Raw genomic sequence first — 24625 nt, 5'->3', positions numbered from 1 at the left:
GTAAGACTTAAGGGAAAGTTGTTGGCAGGTTTCCTGGTATGTCACTAGCTGGTGTTAATAATCCACTGCTACTGCTTTGATTTTAGGCCCTTCTTCAAGTGTCTGGAGCTCAGAGATGCAGCCCAGGGGAGGGAAATGTGACTAGTTGAGGAGGCCATGCTTACTGTTGCTGCCAGGTCCCATGTCAGTACCAAGTCCTCAGCTGCTGGTGGCAGCTGCTCAGCAGACCCTGGGCATGGGAAAGAGACGAGGCCCACCCCGAGCTGTCTGCCTTCATCTAGCCGGAGAGGTGCTGGCTGTGGCCAGGGGACTGAAGCCAGCTCTGCTCTATGATTGCAACTGTGCAGGGGCAGCGGAGCTCCAGAGCTATCTGGAGGAGCTGCAGGGCCTGGGCTTCCCGGCCCAGGGACTTCACATCCTTGAGATTGGAGAAAACAGCCTGATTGTCCTTCCGGAGCAGGTGTGTCGGCACTTGGAGCAGGTGCTGCTTGGTACCATAGTCTTTGTGGATGTTTCCAGCTCTCAACTTCACCCTTCCATCTGCTCCCTGGACCAGCTTCAGGACTTAAAGGCCCTCGTGGCTGAGATCATCACACATTTGCAGGGGCCACGGAGGAACCAATCCCTGGCAGTCTCCTGCAGCAGGCTCCGTTCCTCAGACTGGAATCTCTGTACTGTGTTTGGGATCCTCCTGGGCTATCCTGTCCCCTATACTTTTCACATGAACCAGGGAGGTGACAACTGCTTAGCCCAGACTCCACTACGGGTGTTCACCGCCCGGATCTCATGGCTACGTGGTCAACCACCAGTCTTGCTCTATTCCTTTAGTGTCCCAGAGAGCTTGTTCCCATCCTTGAGGAACATTCTAAACACTTGGGAGAAGGACCTTAGAACTCGATGTAGGACTCAGAATGACTTCGCTGACCTCAGCATCTCCTCTGAGATAGTCACACTGCCGGCTGTGGCGCTCTGACTTTAACTCTTTTCCTGTGTAGAAGGAGCTCGGTAAATGATCAGCTCTAGGTCAGAGATGGCACACAGGAATCATCTCAAGTGCCAATTCCGAGCATCTCGGGGACCTAGGGAAGAATGCTGTAATAAATTTGCCATTTTTATGCTGAACTGGACTAGGGAGAGTAGACCAGGATGCTTCAGGAATAAACAGAGTTCTTTGGAACAGAGGCCATCAGGTGAAGTTTGTTTATTTTTACAGCAGGTTAAAAAAATGAGAGTCAGAAATCTCAGTTGAGTTGGAAAAACCCACACATTAAAGTACCCAGACCTGAGTTTTTTACTGAATTTCTTGCTTCTGATTTTCACCCAAGGCAGCTGTCACCAGTTATTCAGAGCTTCAGGCTGTCCTTATTGGCCAGGAACACTGCCACTGCTATAGCAATCAGTGCCATCAGCATCAGAAGCCATCGGCCACATTGCCTTTGTGAGGAGGGAGGGGGAGAGAAGAGAAAGAGGCCATGGGTTGGTCAGAGAAGATGCAGGCAAAAATAATCTTCCTTCTTCCCATTCTAGCCCAGTGGAAAACCTTGGGTTGGTGGAGGAGAAAAAGCTTTTTATATCTCTGTCTCTCTCACTTTGCCACCTCCCTCGGGATAAAACCACTTTCCAGTGGTCACTGGCCCAGCGAACCACAGCCAGCGGGGGCCAGGTACTTCAATACTGATATGAATAATCAAAAGTGGAAAATAACTCAGCAAAATTGTATTCTGTTTATATTCCTTTTCTCGTCACTCTGTCCTTGCCACTATACTCATAATAGACTAAAAGAACACCGTTTCATAATTCAGCTAGTAGTAAGTTTTTCCCTTCAGGCTCAGGCTTTCCATGAAAATTAGGCTTGGAGGCATGAGCCAGTGTTTCTTTACATGGTTGCTATACTCTCAGTACAGTATAAACCAAGCTGAACGGGGCCGGCTGGTCAGATGTTGGCAGGGGCTGAACAATTTTATGGGCAAGATTTGGCTAAAGGAGGAATCATCCCACGATCACCTAGGGCTGTACGGGAGGATAGACCCTCTTACTCTGGGAGGCAGCTGCTGGCTCTGGTTCAGCTCTTCTCGACAATGCTGCAGCTTACGCAGGCAGGAGAGATACTCATCACTGAGGTGGTCTAATTCTGAATGCAGTTCTTTGCACTGTGTGGGGGCGGGGGGGGGGCGCGTTGCGGGAGAACACCACCAAGGTCATCTAGACAGTTCTGTCAGGGACAGAGCCCAGGTAGGGGAGAGGGCCCTGTGTAAGTTGCCCTGTCATTCATTTGGAATTTTTACCTCCATCCTCCCTTCCCAGCTTTTCTTAGAGCTTTCAGTTTGCCTTCTGACTGTCTCACCTAGTTTGTTTGTAATGTGTTCATTTAAATGATTGATTATAATGCATATTATTATATATTACACATGTGTGACAGTTGTATGTGCCAGTGCTTTGTAAATGGAGACACACAAAAATGAAGTTCCTATAGCACACACAACCTGGAAGAGATCTTAGTGCAAGTCTCTTTGCTGGGAACTAGTTGCATGTGAACACTTCAGGAGCTACGTATTTCTGTGAGTATGGAAGATAGGAAGAGATAGGAAGAGTTTTGTTATTTAAAAGACACTGTATAAAGTTTTAAGATGCTCAATGTAGGACAAAGTTTGAGGAGTTAATGTGTTTGTTAAATGTGTTTGAGTTTAGGTTGACTTTCTGAAAAGTAACTCTTTAGTAAAACCTTGAATAAGGGTTGGTATAAACAAGAGAAAAGATTGACAAGTTAACCCGAAAGCAAAGATGTTTTATTCAGGCCTAAATGAATACCTGCAGGCACCCAATCACAACTTAAGCTCAGAAATGCCTGTTGTCTGGCTGCCTCCCAGCAGTTTCCCTGTCACTGTAGGATGAGCCCCTTACTATCGGAGGTCACCATCTCACCTCCTTTTCCTTGGCCAGGAGCTGCAAAGTTTTCTTTTGGAGCTGGTCTCTGAAATCCCAGTCCTTCTCCTTCCCTGGACCACTTCGTTATGGGAGGGCTTTGGACTCCACCCAGGCAAAGCCTGATCTAAAAAATCAGCCAGATTCGCAGTGAAAGTGAGGCCCATACCTCTGAGGAATGGTCCCTACACACTGAGAGAAGCCCTAAGCGGGAGGGAATAAGGAAGGGCCTGTCCCTGGCCAGACCGTGTGGATTGCAATTCTCTGACTTTTAAAGAACATCCATTGGGATCCTGCCCAGACTGGACAGAGAGTGGGAATTTGAGCCCCTTGAGGGCAAGGTTGGCATTTTACTTTTGTCTGTATCTCTAGTCCTGTCTAAAGCCAGATACTTTTAGAAAATACTTATTAGTTTAGTTTCTTTGGTTGCATGTCACATCTTTCAGACTGGGAGGTTTGCTGGATGCTTCAGTATAACTCCATTTTCCTTCTGTCCTTGTTTCAAAATGATGAGATGAGAATGGCAGTCATGTAACGCATCTTCATGTAGCTAAAGACGGTTTTTCAGCCACCTGGCAGTCTGCATCTTGGTGAAGAGAGCCCTGGCCTGGGAGTCAGAAATTCTGGATTGTGGTCATAGCTGTGTCCTTAATTTGTATGACCACAGACCTTCATTGACCTTCATTTTCTTATCCATCGTATGTGGGCATAATAATTCCTTCTTTATATTCTACCCAGTGATTGTGATGACAAAACAGAGGGCCATGTGCAGTGGATAAATGAGGAGCTTTTGCCCCTCCAGATGTATGATGAATTCTTCTCAGGAAGCTAAGGCAGCAGACTTGAAGGCTGAGAGTGACGTGACTGTTCCATGTGACGTGGTTTCTACGTGGGGAGCTGGATGTGGTTTGGAAAGTTAAGGGTAAAAATTAACATAAAATCCTGAGTTCAAAATCAATTTATTGAAATAGTCAATGCAGACATATGTTTTCAGAGGGAGTAGGAATCCTTTTCACAGTTTATATACCTCTCAGGATAGGAGGCTAACTAAACTATTCTCAGAGCCAGTGATGAGTCCTTAAAATGGCCCTCTAGCTCCCTGACCTAATAGACTCCCAGAACTGGGTGGGACTCCAAGAGGTCATGTAGTCCATCCCTCTGTCTCTAGGCAGACAGGGAAAGGGCAATATCTTAGAATTTGTGGAAATAAATTTGCTGACCTTTCTTTGTTAAGAGTTTCTCCTGTTCTTGAAGCTGTAAGGATTGATTCTGAAGCAGACCTGTTGGAAAACACAAGCAACTTTTCTGTGCCAGCATATTTACTGCGAAGAGTATCTTTTCAGAACTTTGCTTAGAACCTTAATGATTGTGTTCCCATCTGTGGTTGGTTGACTTGTGTCTCCCCCACCTGCCCCCCACAAATTCATATGTCAAAGCCCTAACCCCCAGTACTTCAGAAATGTGACCCTATTTGGAGATAGGTTCTTTGCAGAGGTAATCAAGTTAAAATAGGACATTAGAATGGGCCCTAACCTAATATGACTGACGTCCTTATAAGAAGGGGAAATTTGGACACAGATGTGGATGGATGGAAGACGTGTGAAGAGATGGACAAGACAGCCATCTCCAAAACAAGGAAAGCGGTCTAGAACAGATCCTTCCCCCAGAGCCCTCAGAAGAACCAACCCTGCCTGACACCTTGATTTTGGACTTCCAGCCTCTAGCACTATGAGAATGTAAATGTCTGTTCTTTAAGTCACCCAGTTTGTGGTGCTGTGTTTTGAACACACCATCCTTATGTCTTTTCCTACTATGTACATTTAAGTCTCTGCTTAAATGTTACCCTAGAAGAAAGACTTCCCCAGATGACCCTGTGTAAAATAGCAACTATTTTCTCTTTAACCTGCTTTATTTTTTTCTCTGTAGCCGTTATTAATACCTGACACATATTTGTTCACAGAAACTCCGTAGTCCACTGTAGTGTTTCCTTAGAATGTAAGCTTTGTTAGGGAAGAAACTGTGCCAGCTCTGTTCATTACTGTATCCCCAGTGAGTATCTAGGGTGTCTGGCACTTGGTAGGGGCTCAATAAATATGTATTGAATAAATAAAGGCATGATTTTGAAGTGACTTGCCCATTCAGCTCCCGCTGTGTAGGAGCCCGGCTTCTGCTGGTGTTCTTTTCCCCTTAGCCCTGTGGCTGCCTTGCTGTTTTCATATTCATTGCTGTTTGCATGAAACTTCTCTGTCAGGGTGTCAGAGGTTAAGGTGTGAGCTATTAATTGAATCAGGTTCTCCAGCTTTTCAGAAATTGCCTGCTTTTCTTCTGAGACGTCCCTTTTCTTCTTTGGCCTCAACATGTAATTTTGAAGTGGACTGAAGCATATGTGGTGTGAGCTTATTTTCTGAACCATTCCTAGTGACAGGTCTATGTGACATATGTACATAATAAATTAGAATATATAAAATAAGAAATACCTTAGAAAACTCAACACGTTTTGAAATCTGCAGTTCTGGGGGAAATGCAGGTGGTTGTCAGAGAACATGGCGGAGAAAAGTAGAAACAAAAAAACCCAGAGGCTAATGTGGAACTTGTGAAGAGCTGTAAATGACCTCACTGCAGAAGAAGAGGGTCTGAAAATGCAGAGGTAGAGGATATGCCAAGGACCAGGCTCCCCATCCCTCCTTTGGGTGCCTATCGTGGGGCAGGAGCCCCAAGAATACCAAAAAGCCACCTGTGCTACTTTCAGAATCTGGAAAAGGGACTTACTCTGCAACTGCTGTACTTTGGTCACCAGGGCAAGTTTCTCCTCCTCTGACCTCTTTAGTTGATCTGAAAATGAAATAATGCAAACCAAAATAGACGAACCTAAGACTTAATGAGCTCACCCCTGAGGCTGGAAATTAGTAACAGATGCTGTCTTGCCCATGGCATCTGACAAGTGTCCAGTGGAAGTTGCTCTTTCTTCTGCTTGTCCCAGTTTGGAAGAGGTGAACCAGAACCCGACTACCTGGGATTTCATCTGCATCAACAGTGGGCTGAATTAAGGGTTATATGTGCACATAATTTGGTCCTCTCTCAGCTGACAGAGGCTGTGACTGGGAAACCTTCACTATGCCTTGTGTTTCAACTGACCTTTCCCTTTAAATTAGGAATGCGCCCTTGACACGTGACTGCTGTGTTCTGGCTTAGAGGAATGGGCTGGATACTTTCAGTCTTGGATGATTAAAACAGCCTTGACTTTTTCTCAAAGTCAAATGAAATCGCCAAGTCAACCAAAAGAACAAGTGAAAGACTGAAGCCTTTCTCCACCCAGCTTCCTTTCTCTGGGCTCCTTCAGCCAGAGGCCTCCAAGGAGAAGGGTACCTTGTAGGTGCTGGGTATCCGAGCTGCACAGGTCTCTGTCCCGCTGCAGGCGTTCAGTCTTGGTCTGCAGCTCCTGGCGCTCGTTCTCCAGAAGCCTTAGGGCCTGGTTCATCTGTAAGTCTCTACTGTCTGCTCCCTGGAAGGAGGAGGAGGGGTGGACACAAGCAGGTCAGTGCTAGGGTGGAGGTGGGGGGCAGATCCCAAGGAAGAGGAAAACTGTAGAAAATTGTGGAATTTTAGAGCTGGAAGGAGCCTTAGGGAAATGGAAAAATAGGAAAAGTTTTTAAATTCTTTGCTTTGCTCTATTCCTCACGCTTACAGCAAACAGTGCATTAGATTTTTGATGTTCACAAGGGATACATTTGGGTAAATGCCCAAATTAAGGATTACTGAATTATCACTTTTCTAGATGTCTTCACTTTGTCTTTACTTCTCATTCTCACGCTATCCGGGGTGGCGGGGGGAGGCGGGTTGGAGGGGGAGGAGGCGGGTAGGATCATTTTTCACAACGGATTAAGGTTAAAAAAGAAAAGGGCCTTCAGGAGGGTTGCCTTGTAGGTGATTCGAGGAAGAGAACAGTGGGTGAGATGTGGCTGCGGTGCAGCGCCCAGCGAGGTTCCCTCCTGTGATACGACGACTCACTTGCTGTTTCTTATCAAATGGGCTTTTTTTTTTTAAAAAAAAAAAAAAAGAATTTTAATGTCCTTTGAGAAATTCTTTGCCTTTTAAAATAAAAAATTAAAGAACAATATAAGAATAATTTGTACATAAGAATATAAAAAGTGAGAAGCAAAAAAAGCGAGAAGCAAATTCTAAGGTTTCTGTTTTTTAGTAGATTTGAAAGGAAATCTATAGATAAATCTTTTTTGCGGTACGCAGGCCTCTCCTGTTGCGGAGCACAGGCTCGGGACGCGCAGGCTCAGCGGCCATGGCTCATGGGCCATGGCTCACGGGCCTAGCCGCTCCACGGCATGTGGGATCTTCCCAGACCGGGGCACGAACCTGTGTCCCCTGCATCGGCAGGCGGACTCTCAACCACTGCGCCACCAGGGAAGCCCAACCTTAAATGGTTTTAACCCCCATTCCTCTGTCTGATCGGTTCTTCCTTTTTCTACATTTGGAACATTAATTCTTCATAAACAAATATGTCTATGAGTACAAACTGCTCGAGGTAATAAGGGAATTACAAATGTCTTTTTAATGACTTTGAACTAGAGTTGCACTCTTCTTCATTGCTAATAGGATATTGTATATAAAACTCAAACACATTGATATCTGGACCACCATCCCCCCAACAAATTCTTTACAATCACTCAAAATGTTCCCTTTTCTCCCTGCTCACCTTAGAGCCACACATTAAGGTTTAGGTTGTTAAAAAACATAACAAATCAAACAAAAACAACTTTCACACTTAATTGATCTTATTTCTAGAACTGGCACACACTAGGATTCTCAGATCCCAGCTTCAGTAAAAGTATAAAGAGACACTTTTGAGGTGGGTCCTCAAAATTCCAAACCAAGTAAAATCTGTGAAAAACAATAGCTAATATCTATTGAGAGCTTATATGTGCGAGGCATTGTGCTAAGTGCTTTGCATGGATTTCCTCACCTAATCCTCACAACGATCCTATGATAGAGGTACCATTATTATCCTCATTTTACCGATGTGGAAACTGAGGCTTAGGAGGTTAGTTAACTTCTCCAAGGTAAACACGGATTGGAAATGATGGAACCCTTGAGAATGCCAAGGGTCTACTGTAATGGCTTAAAAAACACATTGGCAAGATGTGTTAGTTGATACTCAAACTGTAAGTAAACTGGTGACATTTATTCTGCCCCAATAGTGGGCATTTCTGAACTGGATGCCCTGCTGGGATGGGGTGCAGAGAGTGGGTTGGGGCATGACAGTAGGCTGATGACTATTCCAGCCCAGCCCTTTGCATTCGGATGATGTCATTTCAATGAACACTTAGGTCATTTGCATGAGCAGTGCAGACATCCTTGCTAAACTCAAAATTAGCTTTGGGTCCCCCTGCCTAGCGGCAGCTTCTCTCATCACTGCTGTCAACACCTCCCTCCCCTAAACCCTGCCTTCCCTCCCCACCTCCCTACTCCCAGGGCCTGGTACCTGCAGTTTGGACTGAAGCACGTGGAGCTGGCTCTCCAGCTCCCTGTGCTGGGTCCCCAGGGTCCTCCAGTCCTCCTTCAGAGCCTCGTACTGGCTCTTCCACTCTTCACACTTCTGCTCGGCCAGAGCCAGGGACCGCTGAGGGAGATCAGAGGAGAGGGTGGTGCCTTGGGGGTTCCAGGAGGTCGTGCAGCTGGCTCCCCTGCCACCCAGACTGCCCCAGGGTTCCCAGCCCCAAGGATTATGGAGCGTCCCCACACCTGTGTGCTCTGCAGCTGCTGTTCTGCACTCATTTTCTCCTCCAGCACTTTCTGCAGTGACTCCTTGGCCTTCTGCTCATAGCTGTTTTTCTGGTCTTCCATCTCTAATAGCACCTTATTCATTCCCCAAGGAGTGTATTTCTGTAAATTTGAGGCAATTCAACAAATACACATTGAGCTACTGTGTGCTAAAGCCTGAGCAGGGATACAGAAATGAAAAGAAATTGGTCCTTGCCCACAGGGCAGAGATGTCAGTAATCTGGTGGACCTTCTTCCAGGCTGGAGGCAGGCAGGGAGAGTCCCTCAGGTGATGTGAGAGGTGAGTGGGGATAAAAAACTGCCCTGGGCATGCTGGGCATTCTCCCCTAGGCCTTCCACAGGCACTTGAAATCCAACATTTCCAAAGGGAAATCATCTTTCTAAACCTGCTCCTATCTCAGTGACCAGCATCACCACCCACCAAGTCTCCCAAACCCTAAACCAGGGGATCACCCTTGATTTCTCTCTCACCTTCTTCAAGGAATCAGTTCAACATCAAGCTTTGTCAAGTCAATGTCTTTAACAGCTCGTACCTGTATCCTCTATTCCTACTGCCACCTCCTTAGTTCAGACCCCAGTAATACTATTATATGGATTATATCGAGACTATATATTATCTTCATGCCTTGCCTCCCTTCAAACCCTTTTCAGTCCTGCAGCTAGGGGGTTCTTTCTAAAACTTAAATCTGATCACGTCACAACCTGCTTAAATCTCTCAGTGGTTCTCAGTGTTCTAAGAATCAGGTCCAAACTCCTTGGCATGGTTTCTACTTACAAGCCCAGACTTTCATCTCATGCTGCCTCCACGCAAGCTGAACTGCTTGTAGCTCCCCTAAGCACTGTGCTTTTCAGCCTCTGCCTTTGCCCATAAAGCTTCTTCTACTTAGAGTATCGTGACCCACACTTTTCACCTGGTTAACTTCTACCCATGTTCAAGATTAAGCCCTAGAATCATAAATTCTGATAAACTTGGCCAACCATACCTACCCCCTGACTCTTTATGGATTAGGTAGTTTTACTGGTGTTCATATAGTATCTATATTTCTAATCTATTGACTCATCTGTCTCCTTTAAGGGACTGTAAGCTCCTTTGAGGCAGGGAGCATTTTTTAAAAAATAAAATTATTTTTGTAGGCTTGGGGATCTGAACAATATTCAGTAAAGTCAAGTTTTAAAAATTAATACATTAGTATTTTTAGAATTTCTCCTGGCTTCAAGATCAAAAAGAAAAAGACACGAGCAGCTTTGCAAATTCACTGGGGGTCTTGCCCTTCCAGTGCTTTTCATTTTTATGCCCTGTGATTTCATTTTTATGCCCTCCTGGGAAAGCAGGAGTCTTTTTTCTATCGATTCTGGGTTACCCAACTGGGTAAGAGATAGTCTAGATAACGCAAATTTAGAGTTCAATATCAAATCATTTCCATTTAGCTTTGGAGTCACCTGAAAATTTGGATTTAAATGTTGAGTGGGTCTTATGTTCTTGGAATTGTCATTAGAAACCAGATACAGGAGTTACTGGTTGAGATCATACATGGTTATGTCCAGGTTATTGGACTTAACCATGCTGGTCACTGACCAGCTTTATCCCCCATTGAAAACGAGTAGACTGGCATTCTGGATTATATGTCAGTCTCTTATGAGCTTGGTTGGCATTACTGAAAAAATAAAAGTTGTGGATCCGCAAACCCATTGACTATATAGACTATGTTCCCCTGCAAAATTCTAACTACATGGCCACCTTATCTTCCTAACATCAAGTGGGAGCAGTCTGGCCGGTTCATCTCGTTCTCTTGACTTATCTCCCCGCCTGTCAGAAATCTATCACTTCTCGAGTGTGAAAACTGACTTTTTTCTATTTCATATAATCCAAGATCAGGCCAATCAAGAGATTACCGGAGCTGGATAACAATGCCACAGAAAGCCAGGAGTCACAGTCTTTTACTTTCTCCCAGGGATTGCTGCTAGATAAAAGTTGCCCATGGCATGAAAATCATTTTGCGAGACTTCATTGTAATATCCAACTCATCTGTTCAAATATTCGGGCCTGTGAAGTTCTATCCAGGTGAGCTGAATCTTTACCAAGGGCCTCTCCCTACGTTTCCAGGTATTCTCAAGGTTCCCCTGGAGCTGGCAAAGCGCTTAGTGCTGGGCTTCCTTTCCTAGGGTACAAAGTGAAGGACACCAGGAGAAAGGGAGAGGGGGATGGAGATAGTGTTTTGGTGAATTGGAGACCAAAGTGAAAATGGTAAAGGCCAGAACTGGGTGAGTAGGGATGGGTGCATTAATCTCTAGCAGGTGATGTTTCTAGAGAGTAAGCTTGACGTTCAAGCATTCTCTCCCTTAATTCTAGATTCCTGGGCTAGAAGTGTCCTCCGGAATGCTTACCTGGGTACAGGTGTACAGCTGGTTTTCCAAAGATCTCAGTTTGCCCTTCAATTTGTCTTCATTAAGCTGGCCCTGGAGCAAATGGGATGAGTTAGCCAGAACACAGCTTGGGCCAGAATACAGCATGCAAAGAGTTTTGTTCCGCATTTCCAGCCTACTGCCTAGAATAAACAGTGTTTGTGGAATTGAGCTCTTTCAGGAGGTAGAGAGAGGGAGAGATGACAGATGTTTGGAAAGAAAAGGATCTTTTCCTCTTTCTCTGTAATAGGAGAAGGAAGAATCAGACTGGCCCCCAAAGTCTTCTGTGTACCTTGAGGTTTTGTATCAAATGGCTCAGGGTATCGTAGCAGGGGCCCATTTGAAGGAAAGCTTCTAAGCTCTCCTTTTCTTCTTTCATTACCTCTCTCCCCTGTCTGTCCAGGCACTTATATACTCCGCACCTCCTCCCAGTCTAGTACATGGCCCTTTACCTCTAAAGGCCAATAGGACTAAAGGGGTCTCCCCTCCCAGGGGGAACATACATCCCTCCCTTACCCCCTGTTATGGGCTGAATTATGTCCCCCTAACCTCCCCACAACGTTCATACGTTGACCTCCTAATCCCCAGTACCTCAGAAGGTGACCGTATTTGGAGATAAGTTCTTTAAAGAGATAATTGAGGTCCTTAGGGTGGGCCCTAATCCAGTATGACTGGTGTGCTCATAAGAAGAGGAGATTTGAACATCAGGATATGCAGAGGGAAGACCATATGAGGACACAGGGAGGAGAAAGCCATCTGCAAGCCAAGGAGAGAGGCCTCAGAAGAAACCAACCGTGTCAACACCTTGTTCTCACACTTCTAGCCTTCAGAACTGTGAGAAAATACATTTCTATTGGTGAAGCCACCCAGTCTGTGGAACTTTGTTATAGCAGCCCTAGCAAACGAATACAGTCCCCTCCCTGCCCTACACACACACACACACACACACACACACACACACACACACACACACACACACAAACACACGACTCAAGATGAGAAATTCTTTAAGAAAGCAGGAAAGGGAGGAGGGATATTAGAGCAGGGTGTGTATGCGTGCGTGGTAGTGACGGTGGTGGTGAGAGGACCTCCCAGAGAGCCACACGCTATTTATTCACGATCTGGGTCTGTCTAGTGGCATTTTGGACATTCCAAGAGGGACGTAAATCTCAAGGGCGGGGGTGGTGAAAGGCAGGCAGGAAGGCCAGTTATCTGTTTCTCAGTTTTGCAGTATTTCTGCTGAGCAGCCGACAGCTTCCTTGCTGCCTTATTCTTTCCTCCATGTGTAGACATCTTCCTTTTTCCCAGGTAGGGGTTTTGTCCCTCCAGTCCTGAGTCTGATTTAAGGTCGTGTGTGTGAGGGGGTGAGGGTGGGGAGGTACCATGGATGAGAGCCAGTTTCCCAGAGAAAAGGCCATGGGTCTCTTTAGCAGTAACCGGTTCTCATATCCTTTCGCTGGCTTTTCCAACCAGGCCCCGTGGGACGCTTGTGAGGTCTAGAAATTACATTTCTCCTCAGGCCTGAGACGCCACCGTCCCTCTCCGTCGGGAGACGGCTTGGACAAGGCTTGGACGTTTCCAACCCTTACAACGTTTCTGGTCTGTAATGGCCAGAGGGCAGAGGAGCCTCTGTTTTTTTTGTTTGTTTTGTTTTTATTTTTTTCGGTACGCGGGCCTCTCACTGTTGTGGCCTCTCCCGTTGCGGAGCACAGGCTCCGGATGCACAGGCTCAGTGGCCATGGCTCACGGGCCCAGCCGCTCCGCGGCACGAACCTGTGTCCCCTGCACCAGCAGGCGGACTCTCAACCACTGCGCCACCAGGGAAGCCCGAGCCTCTGTTCTGAGGTCTGTCCCCCTCACTGAGTTTCAGGGCACCTGGGAGAGGCAGGAAGTGGTATCTCACAGCTCCTGTTTTGATCTTGTTTGGCCGATTCTTCTAACCCTGGGAGCCAGGGTGCACCTCCACCCTTTTTCCTTCCTGTATTCCTCAGCGGGGTCTTGCAAAAGCAAAAGGCTTTGCCAAAAGTAATTTTTCAAAGTGCCTCCTGCTATTAACGTTTTTCATAATGTCTGGTGTGAGAGCCGAGAGTCAGGATTTGGCATCTACAATAACCACAGGGCTTTGGGACAGATAGAACAGATGGAAAAGACTTCCACTGTTCTGGGCTCCGGAGTAACTGGGAAAAGTTACTCCCCTGCATGGCCTGTTCATTCTTAATCCACAGGTCCTGAAATCAACTCCCTCCACCTGTATGGCAGCTCCAGGTTCAGAGAGTCTGACTGTGTATTTTCCTTTGCCTAAACTCTTACTTTGCAGGATGCAATGAAACCCACTAAGTTTGACAGTTTATCTTGTGGTAGTTTCAGAAGAAAACAAACAAGCCCAAGGCAATATTCTTACAGTTCCCTCAGTCTCCTACCCTTTCTGGGTAGCTCCCTTCTCCTTCCTTAGTATGGTTTCTATCCAGTATTTTTGCCTCTTCCAACTGTTTTTGTGTTTTAGCCACTCCCCAGATTACTTTTCCATTCATGTTGTAATAGAAGACAATTCAGTTAGCCCCTTCAGTGGAGACGAAGGGCCACCCAAGTCTGGGGCTTGAAAACATCTCTGATCCACAGCTCCGCCTGCCCAGACTCCCTAAGGCAGGCAGGGAAGTTACGGCCAAGTTGTTGCAAATGGGGCATGTGGTTTCCTGGTCTGAGCCCCAGCTCTCCCCACATGAAGCCCAGTGGTACAGTATGAGGAAAGGAGCACTTTTTACAGGCCAATTGTGGAACTTTTTTGGCAGTAGCATCCCAGGAACCCAGGGTTCAGAGAGCATAGTACCCCCGCTTGTAAAAGGGAGCAAGGTGGAGGCCATACACACCCGGTCTGAGGGCTTCAGCTCCTGCCTCTGCTTGGCTTTCCCCTGCCTCTGATCTGCTCTCCAGAAACACCACCGCCTCACTGCAGAAGCACCAGCCCACTTATCTCTCTGCTCTACTAGAGGTTGCTTAGGGCCTGCAGCCAATCCCCCACTGCGCTGTCATCTTAAGATCTCATTTCCACTTTGCAGAACTTAAAACCCACGTGTGCCCTGCTCTGGGTTTGTATTGCCCCATACTGAGGGCTTGCTTTCTCTACTGCCCGAACTGTTTCTGCTCTGAAGCTTGCAGCCAGTCAGGAGTCTCTGCTGTGCCCCAGGGCCTGTCACATCCAAAAGGCCCAAAGTCAGCTTGAAGGTGGAGGCAACAGAGGGAGCTGATCTCTGGTGTTCTAATAGAGTTTGTGGTGAGCTTCTCTGCATGTGCAGTTGGAGATTCAAATTATGGAGGCCAAATGGAAAAAAAATAAAGGCCTGAACTTGGCTGAATATCGGAGTCCCTGTTCTGGCCACATTCTTCCACTTACTTTTCCCAAGTACGGCAGTCTGGGACTGTCTTTTCATTGAAGTTGAGCTTTCCAAGGAAGGGGTAGGGGGTTGAATTGTCTTGTTTTGGGGGAAGCAAGAGCTGTTAACTGAAAAAACCTGAGACTATTTTTCTTAAAAACAGGAAGCTGAGGGGTTTGTGGGGAGGAAGAAGACAAAAAGGGTGAATATTAGGTGGTGGGGGGAGAAGGGAGGGAGAAAACCACAGCTGGAGGAACTCCTGCCCCCCGCAGGAGCATGGAGCTAAACCACCCTCAGAGTCTACCTTGGAAATGTCTCTTAATAAATCCTCCCCATTCCCACCACGCTGGCTGTAATTCAAGTTCTGATTGTGTCTTACCTGCAGTATTGCAAGAACTTTCACCACCCCTACACCCACTGGTAGCCAGGGTCCTCATTGTTGTCAGAGAACCTTTTATAAGGTTTATAAAACACAGATCTGATCAATCGCTTTCAACTCAGTTCTACAGCTATCTTTTTCATTTCATTTAATTAATTAATTTATTTCTTGGCCACGCCGCACAGCATGTGGGATCTTTCTTCCCCGACTAGGGATCGAACCCGCACCCCCGGCATTGGAAGCGTGGAGTCTTAACCGCTGGACTGCCAAGGAAGTCCCACCACAGCTATCTTAGTACACGTGCTGCCAAGCGAGTGCAACTCCACGGCTACTGGACAAGCTCCTTCTCAGGATGGGCTGGACACTGCTAAGCGTAGGGCTTTAAACCTGAGGAAAATGTGGTCCCACTGCTCCCCTGCTTATTGCCTGTGGCAGTGTTTCTCAAACTGGGGTGGCATGCATTCTCATGATATATATATATATATATATATATATATATATATATATATATACTTTTCCTTTAAGAGGGAATCTATAACTATTAAGTTTGAGATACCCTATTCAACAGAAAAAGTTTAAGCGCCATAATTCTAGAGACCTATCGGAGGCCCTTTCGGTCTTATCTTTGGAGCTACTCTGACACAGTCCCTTCATTTCCATCACACTCTGCTATACCCTACGCTTTGTTACACCTAGGCCTGTAATCATTCTGATTCCTTTACTGTAAGCACCCTTTTCCTTTTTCCTTCTTCTTACCCTTCATCATTCCTGCTTCTGTACTGGTAAACTCCTATTCAATCCTTCCAGACCCCGCTAAAGTGGTCCGTTTCCTTTGGAGTCTACCCTATACCACCTCAGGCAGAAGAATTGCTCCCTTCTCTTTTCTCTGTGTCACTTTGTAGAAAGTGCTGTTACAGCTTTAGCACACTGCAGTAGAGTTATTTATGACCTGTCTGTCTCTTCCTGGCTGCTACTGGAACTCCTAAAGACAAAGGACCCTACTTCTGTCCCTGTAGCACCCAAACCAGCACATAGTTGGAACTTATCAGACGTCTGTTGAATAAACGAATGAGACAATCTCAGTTTAGTTCAGCACCGGAAACCACCTGGCAGGCACAGCTGTCTGTCTCAGGCTCCTACTCAGTTATGAAAACAACTTCCTTAACCAGCAGGAGCCCTGAACATAAACACCTAAATCCGGATACAGTGACCGACGCGAAGAGGGAGGGCTGAGCCTAGGAGTCTCTTCGACATCACTGCAAACTTCTTAGTTTTGTCCCACGTCCTCCCATCCCATCTCTCTGTCTAAGCACAGCCATCTACGTGGTAAGGTCAGATGTTCACGGAGGCTGGGAGGTTGTGTGTTCTCTCTGTGCACCCGGGGCTTTCTGCTCCAGTCGCATCAAACTGCTTATGCTCTCTGAACATTAAAGTCTAGGGGTTTCGATGTGGGGTCAAAGGACCCCTGGGAATCCAGGATCTGCAAGGTCTTCCCTTTTCCAACTACATATCTGTGTGAGGCTGGATTTTCCTCATATGCTTCAACCAAAACAATGTATTAACAACAGACTGAATGCAGACGCAAATACGAGAATCTAGCTGTCTTCCGTTCAGACATTAAAAAGATTTGCCAGCTCGGTGCTTTGCGACCACCTAGAGGGGTGGGATAAGGAGGGAGGGAGGAGGACGCAAGAGGGAGGGGATATGGGGATATATATATGCATATAGCTGATTCACTTTGTTATACAGCAGAAAATAACACAACACTGTAATTATACTCCAATAAAGATGTTAAAAAAACCCAAAAAACAAAACCAAACAAAAATTTGAAAAAGCATAAAACAATGCCACTCCTCTCACTATTTTTTAAAAAAAATATATACTTATTTTTCACAAAAATATATAATTTAGGTTCACATGTAATCTATTTACTATTGTTATTTTAAAATTAATACATATTTTAAGATTCCTTTTTTCATTTCAAAGTGGTAAATATAAAAAGTTCTTTGGATTTTAATAATTTTTTTTAAAGAGTATAAAGGGGTCCTGAGATTAAAAAGCTGGAGACCCATTGCATTAGCCTATATCATGCCTCTGGTTCTTTGCCTATGCTGTATCCCCTGCCCAGAATATAGTTCTTGTTTCCACATTTGCCTGGAAAATACTAATATAACTATAAATATTTCCCTGGTTCTCCCCTTCTGTGGAGTCGTTCATTCCTCCTTGTATTCTACTATATCCTCAAAACATTTATTTCTCACATCTCTGCATTGTTTAGGCTTCTGTCTCCCTGACCCGCAGCCTCTCTAAAAGCAGGAACCCTGTCTAATTAATCTCATTTCCAGTGCTCAGTGTAGAGAACATGACTTATGAATATTTGTTGAATGAATGGACTAAAATCAGGAGGTCTGAATTTTAGTTCCAATTCTGCCTCTAACTAGAAGTGTGAATGTGGACTAGTCACCTGACCTCTCTGACACTCAGTTTCCTCATTGGCAAAATGAGAAAATTAGCTAATCTCCAAGGTCCCTTCCCGCTTTGACATTCACGTCTGGGCTGACTAGTAGGTGTAGGATGACTTGGAATTAATATTGGTGTGAATCCCATATGAAAATAGTTGCATTTATCACAGTCAGTAATATTAACTGAATTGGGACCGTCCTTTCTTTCTTCCAACAAATTAAAAAATGGAAACTCTTGCCTCTCTTGGTTCTGGGTCTTCCCTGGGGGTGTCCTCAGCTGACCACCCTGGACTGAGCCAAGCTCAATACTGTGACATGTTTGACCTTTAGGTCTTAGCACCATCCCCCACCTTCAGCCTCTTCAGTAGCAAAAAAGCCCCTTCTCTTGCTGGGATGGTATGGAAAGAAGAATGAGATAGGCACACATAGAAATCCATGAGCTTTGTTCAAGCAAAGGTTTCCCTTACCTTCCAAGAGCTGTCAGAGGCCCGAATCAGGGCAGACAGTAGGTCTTGGAGAATCACCATTTTCTGTTTTAGAACCAGCTCCCTCTGTAGGGCCTCCTGGGGGGCAAAATGCAAGAGGGTAAGATTAAGTTGGAGGAGAAGGGAGCAGATGGATGGAGGAGCTGCAGGGAGAATTCACATGTTACTTACTTTGAGGTACTCAGAAAGCTGGATGATTTCCTAGAGAGAAAGAAAAAGGTATTTAAGAAGATCGTAGGTTCCCTGAAATCCTAGAACATGGAACCCGAGCCAGGATTGGCTTGTGCTGAGTAAACTTTCTTCCTTGACTCAGGGTCCCTCCAGGCCCCCATGTCTATGCTCATCTAGGAAGAGGGTACCCCTCCATCCCAGCTGAGTTTACCATGGAATTCCAGAATGTCAGAGCTTGGAGGAGATTAGATGCCACCTGATTCAACACCTTCACCATGAGGATTTTCTTACCTTATCTAGAACTGCAACTCCATAACTGGAAGAGAAGAAAAAAACAAAAAAATAAAAAACAAAAATGACAATGGATCAAAGAAATAAGAGTGTCAGGAGGCAGTTGTATTGATTCCTTCTCTGATCTCTTCTGAAGAGCCAATGGGGAAGCGGGGGGAAGGCCTTCCTTTTTCTTAATTAAGGTGGACGTGGAAGTTCCTTGTGCTCCTCTCCACATTCTGGGGGAGGGTTCAGGTAAAAGCTTAGGAGAGAGGAATGGATGGGCTGTGAAGGAGTTGAGGTCAGGAACATGAAAGGTACTCACTTGGTTTGCTGACTGGCATCATGCTTAATTGTTGGCTGTGTTTCTTCTGCCTTTGTCTGAGTGCCTGAGGGATAGGGATAAGGTGATTCAGAACCCATGGGAGAGGCAGTGAGGGAAGTGGGGAGGGATAGGGACTCTCCACTGCCAGCGAGTGGAAATGCCTCGGCCCAGTGAGTGAGGAAGGCCCTGCTCTTACCACGGTGGTGTTTGGGTGGCTTCTTGATGGGAGGGTCCTGTGGTGGAAGGCCCCCAGCCTGGGAGGGGAGGTGGTCAGCCGGATCCCTCCAGGAGCCTGAGGGAGGCTGGTGTTGGGTTGCAAAGACCTCGGAGCTGGTCCCTGACACCTGGAAAGCAAATGCGGGATGCTGAGAGCATCTTAGAACAGGATTCTCCAGCTGACTGCAGAAAGATGAGCCAGTGATCAAGTTTCAGGTCCAGAAAACCAAAGGAACCCATTCAAGCCTTCAAAGCTACAAGGTTATCCCTGCTCCTGCCCTTTCTTGTCCTGGCTGGTGGGATCGGTCCTCCTCAGTTCAGGCAAATGGGGAGCTGGGCTTGTCTCCAATTACTCTCTCTAGAGTCCCTGATCCCGGAAAGAGAACCGGTCTGAGGTGGGAGTGAGGGGATCTGGGATCAGGTCCTGCCTTTTCTTGGTCTCAGTCTCCTGGCTGTATAATGAGGAGCTTGGAGTAGATGGTGTCCAAGGTGCCTTCCTATTCTAGAGGTGGTTTCCTTCCTCTTAGTAACAGCTGGACTATTGTTGAGGTTTTGTGTGAAGAGAAGGTAAATTAGGCAGCTGTAGGGAGGAACGTAGCAGCAGTTGTCACAATTTTGCTTGCTATTTTTATATTTTCTTCTTACAAACTAAAAAAAATTATGTTTGTAACATAACACTAAAAGGCTAAGAAATGCATGTGGCAGCTAATCCTGCAGACTAACTCTATCTCAAGAAACCTTAAATAACTGATAGGCTCAGGAAGAGTTCTTTAGGTAACTGTGTTTTCTGTTCTATTTCTCCTTAAAATTATTTTTTCAACCGAAAGCACGTAGAAACCTTCTTGCCTTAGAAAGTACACAGTTGGTTTTATTTTACAGCTGGGCTCGAGGATCATTTTTCTGAACAGCACCTCCTGTTGTGGATAACACATGCACTGGTTAAGAAGGCCCAACAGAGCACCTACTCTGGGGACAGTACAATACCAGTTACTTCCAGGGAATCCGGAGGACCCATCCCTGCTGTCCACATGCTCACAATGTGGATAGGAAGACACAGATGGTTTGCTGGCTGAGCTCATTTCAACGTACCCTGGCTTTTGCCAGCACTGCTCCTTCCCAGGGCGGACTAATGGGCCCTCTAAAAGTTATACAATCTTCGAGGATTTATAACCTCATAAAAACCACAGAGAGCAGAGGTGGCCTGGAGAAGCTAGGGAAGCTAGGGCTTCCTGGGCCAGATGCGGCCTTAGGTGAACGATATTGGAATTGGGATGGCCCAAGAGAAAGAGAGAAGGTGGGTGATGCAGCAGGCTTACAGGAGAATAGAGATGAGAAATGTGTGTGTGTGTGTGTGTGTGTGTGTGTGTGTGATTTGAGGGAGACATTAAGAAGATTGGTCTGTGTCCCTGGCCTACAGTAAGCATTCATTGAATGTTGAATGACGGATGAATGAATGCTGTAGGAGATATGTCTAGATAGACTGAATTTGAACTAATACTAGGAATTAGCTATGGAATTGTTTTTAAATTATTCTTTTCTCTCCTAAAAGGCAAGTGCAAAGTAAAAAAATAGCTAAACAAAAAACACCCCCAAAACACAACAACAAAGATATCTGTTGAGTAAGTGGCTAAGGGAGACTTTATGATGACTGAGGAAGGACGGACTTCATTTAAATCACTTCTTAGTGACCTTGAGCCCACCCACCTGTCTTGGTGCTGTACCCCATCCCCTCCAGAGCACTGTGTCCCTCAACATGGCCCACCTGCTGTCTGGGGGAAGAAATCCTGTTGGCCCAAGACAAGGGTTCCTTGAGGTCGGTCGCCTGGCCTTGCCTCCTGGAGGGACCTGGCTCCCCGGCCTGCGGGCTCTGTGCCTCGCCTTTCTCTTCCACCTTCAGGTTCCTCCGTCTGAAAAACTGCTGTTGTCGTGCCCTCTGGAGATGTTCCCTCTGCTGGGTCCTCAGCACCTTCCCCACCTGGCGGCAAGTGGTCACATTGGGGCGGCAGCGGCGGCTCTCACGGGTCTCTTGCCGGCGCTCGTACTTGGTCTCGTAGCTCTCAGCCCACCGGGCCAAGCCAGAGGCAGGCCTAGGGTCTGGGCTGATCATGATGGCCTCCCGAGCACCTGTTGTGCTTGGCTTCCAGTTCCTGGAATAGCTGCCCGGATCTGCCAAGTGCCAACAGGGAGGCGAAGAGGAGGGGTCAGGAGATGGGCCGAAAAATGGCCATCTTCCTGGACGAGGGGGCAGAAATAGCACAGCATCCCATATGTGTGGGTTGACAACTGAAGAGGGGATGATGTCACACGGGAACTCAGGACATCTGGATTCAGCCTCTAGACTAATTTCTGCTCTTCTCTGGCCTGCGTCTCCCCTTCTGCAAAGTGGCGAGATTCCTCTGCTGCCACTTCTTCCTTGACCAAACGTCTCACCCTGCCTCCAAGTTAGGGGAACGTGAGAAATAATTGATAAAAATCACTAAAAGCGTCTAGCTTTCTGGAGGGCAGATGGGGCTGTGTTCCTTTTCCAGGGACTTCTAAAGAACCAGTTAAATTGGCTCCCTGATCCCCAATCTAAAAGGAAAGCCAGAATCTTCACTGCTTTCTTGGCCCAGTTGTTACTCACATAGGTGAGCAACTTTTCTCAAGGCCTGGAGGGATAGCCAAACCCCTCGATGTGCTACCAGTCCTATGACCAGCACTCACTGTCCTCTGTTTAGCCTTTAGCAGCTATCTTGCCAGCCTGGTCCAGGGCATGGTTCGGGAGGGACACCCCACGCTATTGCCTACAGTCATGGAGCCCTGACCTCGGTCCCTTGGCACTCCACTCCTGGCCCAGGACTGGGCTCTGACTCTGAGGTACAGGACAACCCAGATCCGCACTGGCTGATTACTTGCCACTTGCCCATCACGGGCCAAAACTCATTTCATACTGAGCTTTCAGCTCAGTATCTCTTCAAGTGGCAGGTTCCATTTTTTTAGCATCACCTCCCTGTTAGGGCTAAGTATGGTGCCGAGTCTGCTTTCCTCAGCCCAGACACAGATGGCGCCATTGAAACCAGCAACGATGTGGATTATACGTAAATAAGGCTATTGCCAAGAAAAAGGAAACCAAAGCGAACAAACAAAAACAGTAACCAAAAGTCCCCAGGGAACCAGGCTTGGAGTAGAGACCACACTTGCTGCCCCTCTACATGGCCTCACCTGCTACTCACATAACCCCACCCTCACCCCTTCTGCCTTCTCCATGCCCTTCTCTCTCTTTCCTACTCTCCCTCACCTACCTTCTGCAAATTTGTTCATTCTCCCAGAACCCTCTGGTAGCTTGGCTGAGTTGGGGCTGGACATGGCTAAGCTGGATTCTGAGCACTGGAAATTCTGGTCCCTGGGGTCAGTCCAGAGACTGAAGAAGGGAGGGGGACTTCCCCTTACAGTTGCCGCCTCTCTCTGTCCCACAGCCTCACTACCCACTGCCCTGGGAATCTAGTTCCCGGGGAGGTCAGTGAAGGGATTTCTCAGCTTCACCAACCAGGAGGCATTTGCTGGCACTGGCCCTTCTGGTTTATTTATAGTCAAACAGACTCGACAGGTAGCAGCCTCTCCGCCCTTTCATTGGAGTTCCCTGCTCCTCCTGGATCAGTCTGGAATTCTCTGCAGGATTCTTGCTCACTCTTTCTCTCTCTGGTCATACGACTCCTTCCGGGGGCTCATGGGTGGGGTCGTATCACACCCTGAGAGGGGGTCTTACACAGTCAGACCCTGTTCGCTCTCCAATGCCTGACTCTCCAGGCTTGGAGGGGCAACTCCTGGCCTTGGGCAGTGCTGACCCCAAGCAGAACTGTTAGGTTGTCAATGCTTGTCCGCTCGTCTCATCCCTGGGTTCCTCTCCCCTTTCTTTAGGCTTTTCTCCTCACTCCTACTCTGTAGGGTCCCCTCACTTCTCACCTGCCACTTTCTTTGTTTAAAAACTTAGGAAAGGATCTGAGAGGCCCATTCATATTAAATTATGAAGGACTGGGTGTGCAGGTAAACTCCACTTTCAGAATCTATACTTGTGGTGTCCTAAGCCATAGGCACTAGTTATTCTGCCGTAAATGGGGGAGGCGGGGTGTCCCTACCCTGGACTCAGACTGTGTGGACTCCTGTCCTGGCCCTGTCATCTACTACCCACGTGCTTTTGAACAAGCTATTAACTGTCTCTATGTCTCTGTCTCCTCATTTATAAAGTGGGAACCTACCTCCTAAGGTTATGAGGATTAAAGAGAAAATGCACGTCAAGCATCTGGGACATAGCACACAATAAATGTTCGCTTTTTATAATAATATGATTATTATCACTCCTGTCCTACTGATCTTGGATATTGAAGACTCAGTGCTATAAGACAAACGCCCCGAGCTAACCTAGCACTCCAGGACCAAGAATGCCTCATCCTCCAACTCCCCTGCCCCCTTTCTCTTTGAAGGGGCACTGTCTACCCCACGGAGGCGATGCTGGTCCCTGGTTGAAATCATATTTACTGTTGCTCTGTTCCTCTGACTTCTGGGTGTAGGCTACAGGGAGAAAGGACTACTCTGTGGTCTGGATACAACTGCCATTTCAGTTAGGCCTGGCAGAAAGGCAAAGAAGAGAGGACTGCCTCTTTCCCACCTTTAAAATGTGGGGCGCTAGGTCCCCTCCCTGTCTGGTTCCAGGTAATCCCTCAGGCTTCGTAGACGAGGCAGATCCCTTGATTGTGGAGAATCATCCTGCCTCCTGCTGTGAAGAAGAGAGGGCTGTCTGGGAGAGATAAGTGTGTGGGCTCTGTCTACACTAGTTCACTGAAACGCATGGCTGCCCTGCTCTGTTTCCGGTGTGGGGGGCGCAGACGTTAGCCCTTGCTACCCAAGCTGGGAGTTGCAGTGGGAAAGTCTCCTCAGAGATGTGAGCGTTCTCAGGCCCCCAGGCTCTCACACTGGGTAGGATTTGGTGTGGCACACCTGGGTAGAATCATACCCAGCTTTCCGGGAGGTCTTGGCTATTCTGATTTGCTTAAACACAAGAAGTCATGTGGACGGCTGACTGATAGAGATGAGCTGTAGAAGAAAATGGAACGGGTCCCCGTGTGCTTCAAAGAAAGGTCACTGGGCCACTGCCCAGGCAGCACTTGGTGGCATGACAGGGCCCAGCTGGAGCTCTGGGAAAGGGTGGTATTGGCTGGGGGAGACTGTCCTCACTGCCACAGGGGGAGATCAGGGCGCTGCCCTCACCTGACAGTGCTTTGTTGCTGCCTTTCGCGGTCTTTGCTCCTAATTCCCTGCTGTGTGTGTGATAAATGGCCTCCCGTATGAATGAACGGTCTGGCCTTCCTAGCCGAGAGCTCTCAGAGTGAGGTAGGAGAGAAGGGCCTGCATGCAAGCTGCTGGGCAGGCAGCTGGGTGCTATGGGGTCCCTGCTGTGAAGGGAGCTGTAAAATGTACCTCCCATCACTGGGGAGCCTGAACCCTTAGTCATCTGACTCACTGCTAATCTGATCTTATGGAAGCAGCAGAGAGGGATGGAAGCTGTGCCTCTGGAGACCAACGCGGGACACCTTCCTGTTCACCCAACCCCCAACAGTCAAACTACAACATCCACTCCAGTGTCTCCCCCTTCAGACCAGGGAAGCTGGCAGACAGAGCCTCTTCTGCCCCACCCCAGAATTGGAGGTCCCCAACCTGGACACAAATGCCTCCTCCTAAGTTACCTTGGGTCCCAGGCTCCAACCCAAGCAGCTCAGGAAAGCATCCCAGCTCCTGGGCAGATCTCGGCTCTGGTCTCTGATGGGGCAAGCTCTCGATCCATGGCTCTGGGC

At 47.2% G+C, this 24625-nt stretch overlaps 2 protein-coding genes across 4 annotated transcripts in view; one reads left to right on the top strand and one right to left on the bottom strand.

Moving 5' to 3' along the window:
- Window positions 1-1286, top strand: part of CUNH1orf74 (chromosome unknown C1orf74 homolog) — a 5231-nt gene extending 3945 nt beyond the window's left edge. For all 3 annotated transcript variants that reach the window (XM_027082898.1, XM_027082900.1, XM_027082899.1), the window contains exon 2: window positions 87-1286. In XM_027082898.1, coding sequence (XP_026938699.1) covers window positions 182-973 — 792 coding nt within the window. In that variant the 5' untranslated portion in view covers window positions 87-181 and the 3' untranslated portion in view covers window positions 974-1286. The remainder of the gene's footprint in view (window positions 1-86) is intronic.
- On the bottom strand, window positions 1187-24625 carry TRAF3IP3 (TRAF3 interacting protein 3). Its single transcript, XM_027082893.1, is given in 17 exon segments — window positions 1187-1434; window positions 2037-2150; window positions 2923-3005; window positions 3008-3049; window positions 4143-4202; window positions 5692-5754; window positions 6289-6424; window positions 8417-8554; window positions 8677-8817; window positions 11101-11172; window positions 17798-17893; window positions 17987-18016; window positions 18278-18302; window positions 18582-18645; window positions 18778-18925; window positions 20560-20963; window positions 24518-24625. Coding segments are annotated over 16 exon segments (1629 nt in total). The 5' UTR covers window positions 20905-20963; window positions 24518-24625; the 3' UTR covers window positions 1187-1362.

This window comes from Aethalodelphis obliquidens, unplaced genomic scaffold (genome assembly GCF_003676395.1).
Source record: "Aethalodelphis obliquidens isolate GAN/ISIS:26980383/991018 unplaced genomic scaffold, ASM367639v1 scaffold48, whole genome shotgun sequence".
NCBI lineage: Eukaryota > Metazoa > Chordata > Mammalia > Artiodactyla > Delphinidae > Aethalodelphis > Aethalodelphis obliquidens.
The sequence above is the reverse complement of the archived record's forward strand: the minus strand, read 5'-3'. Positions and strand labels throughout refer to the sequence as shown.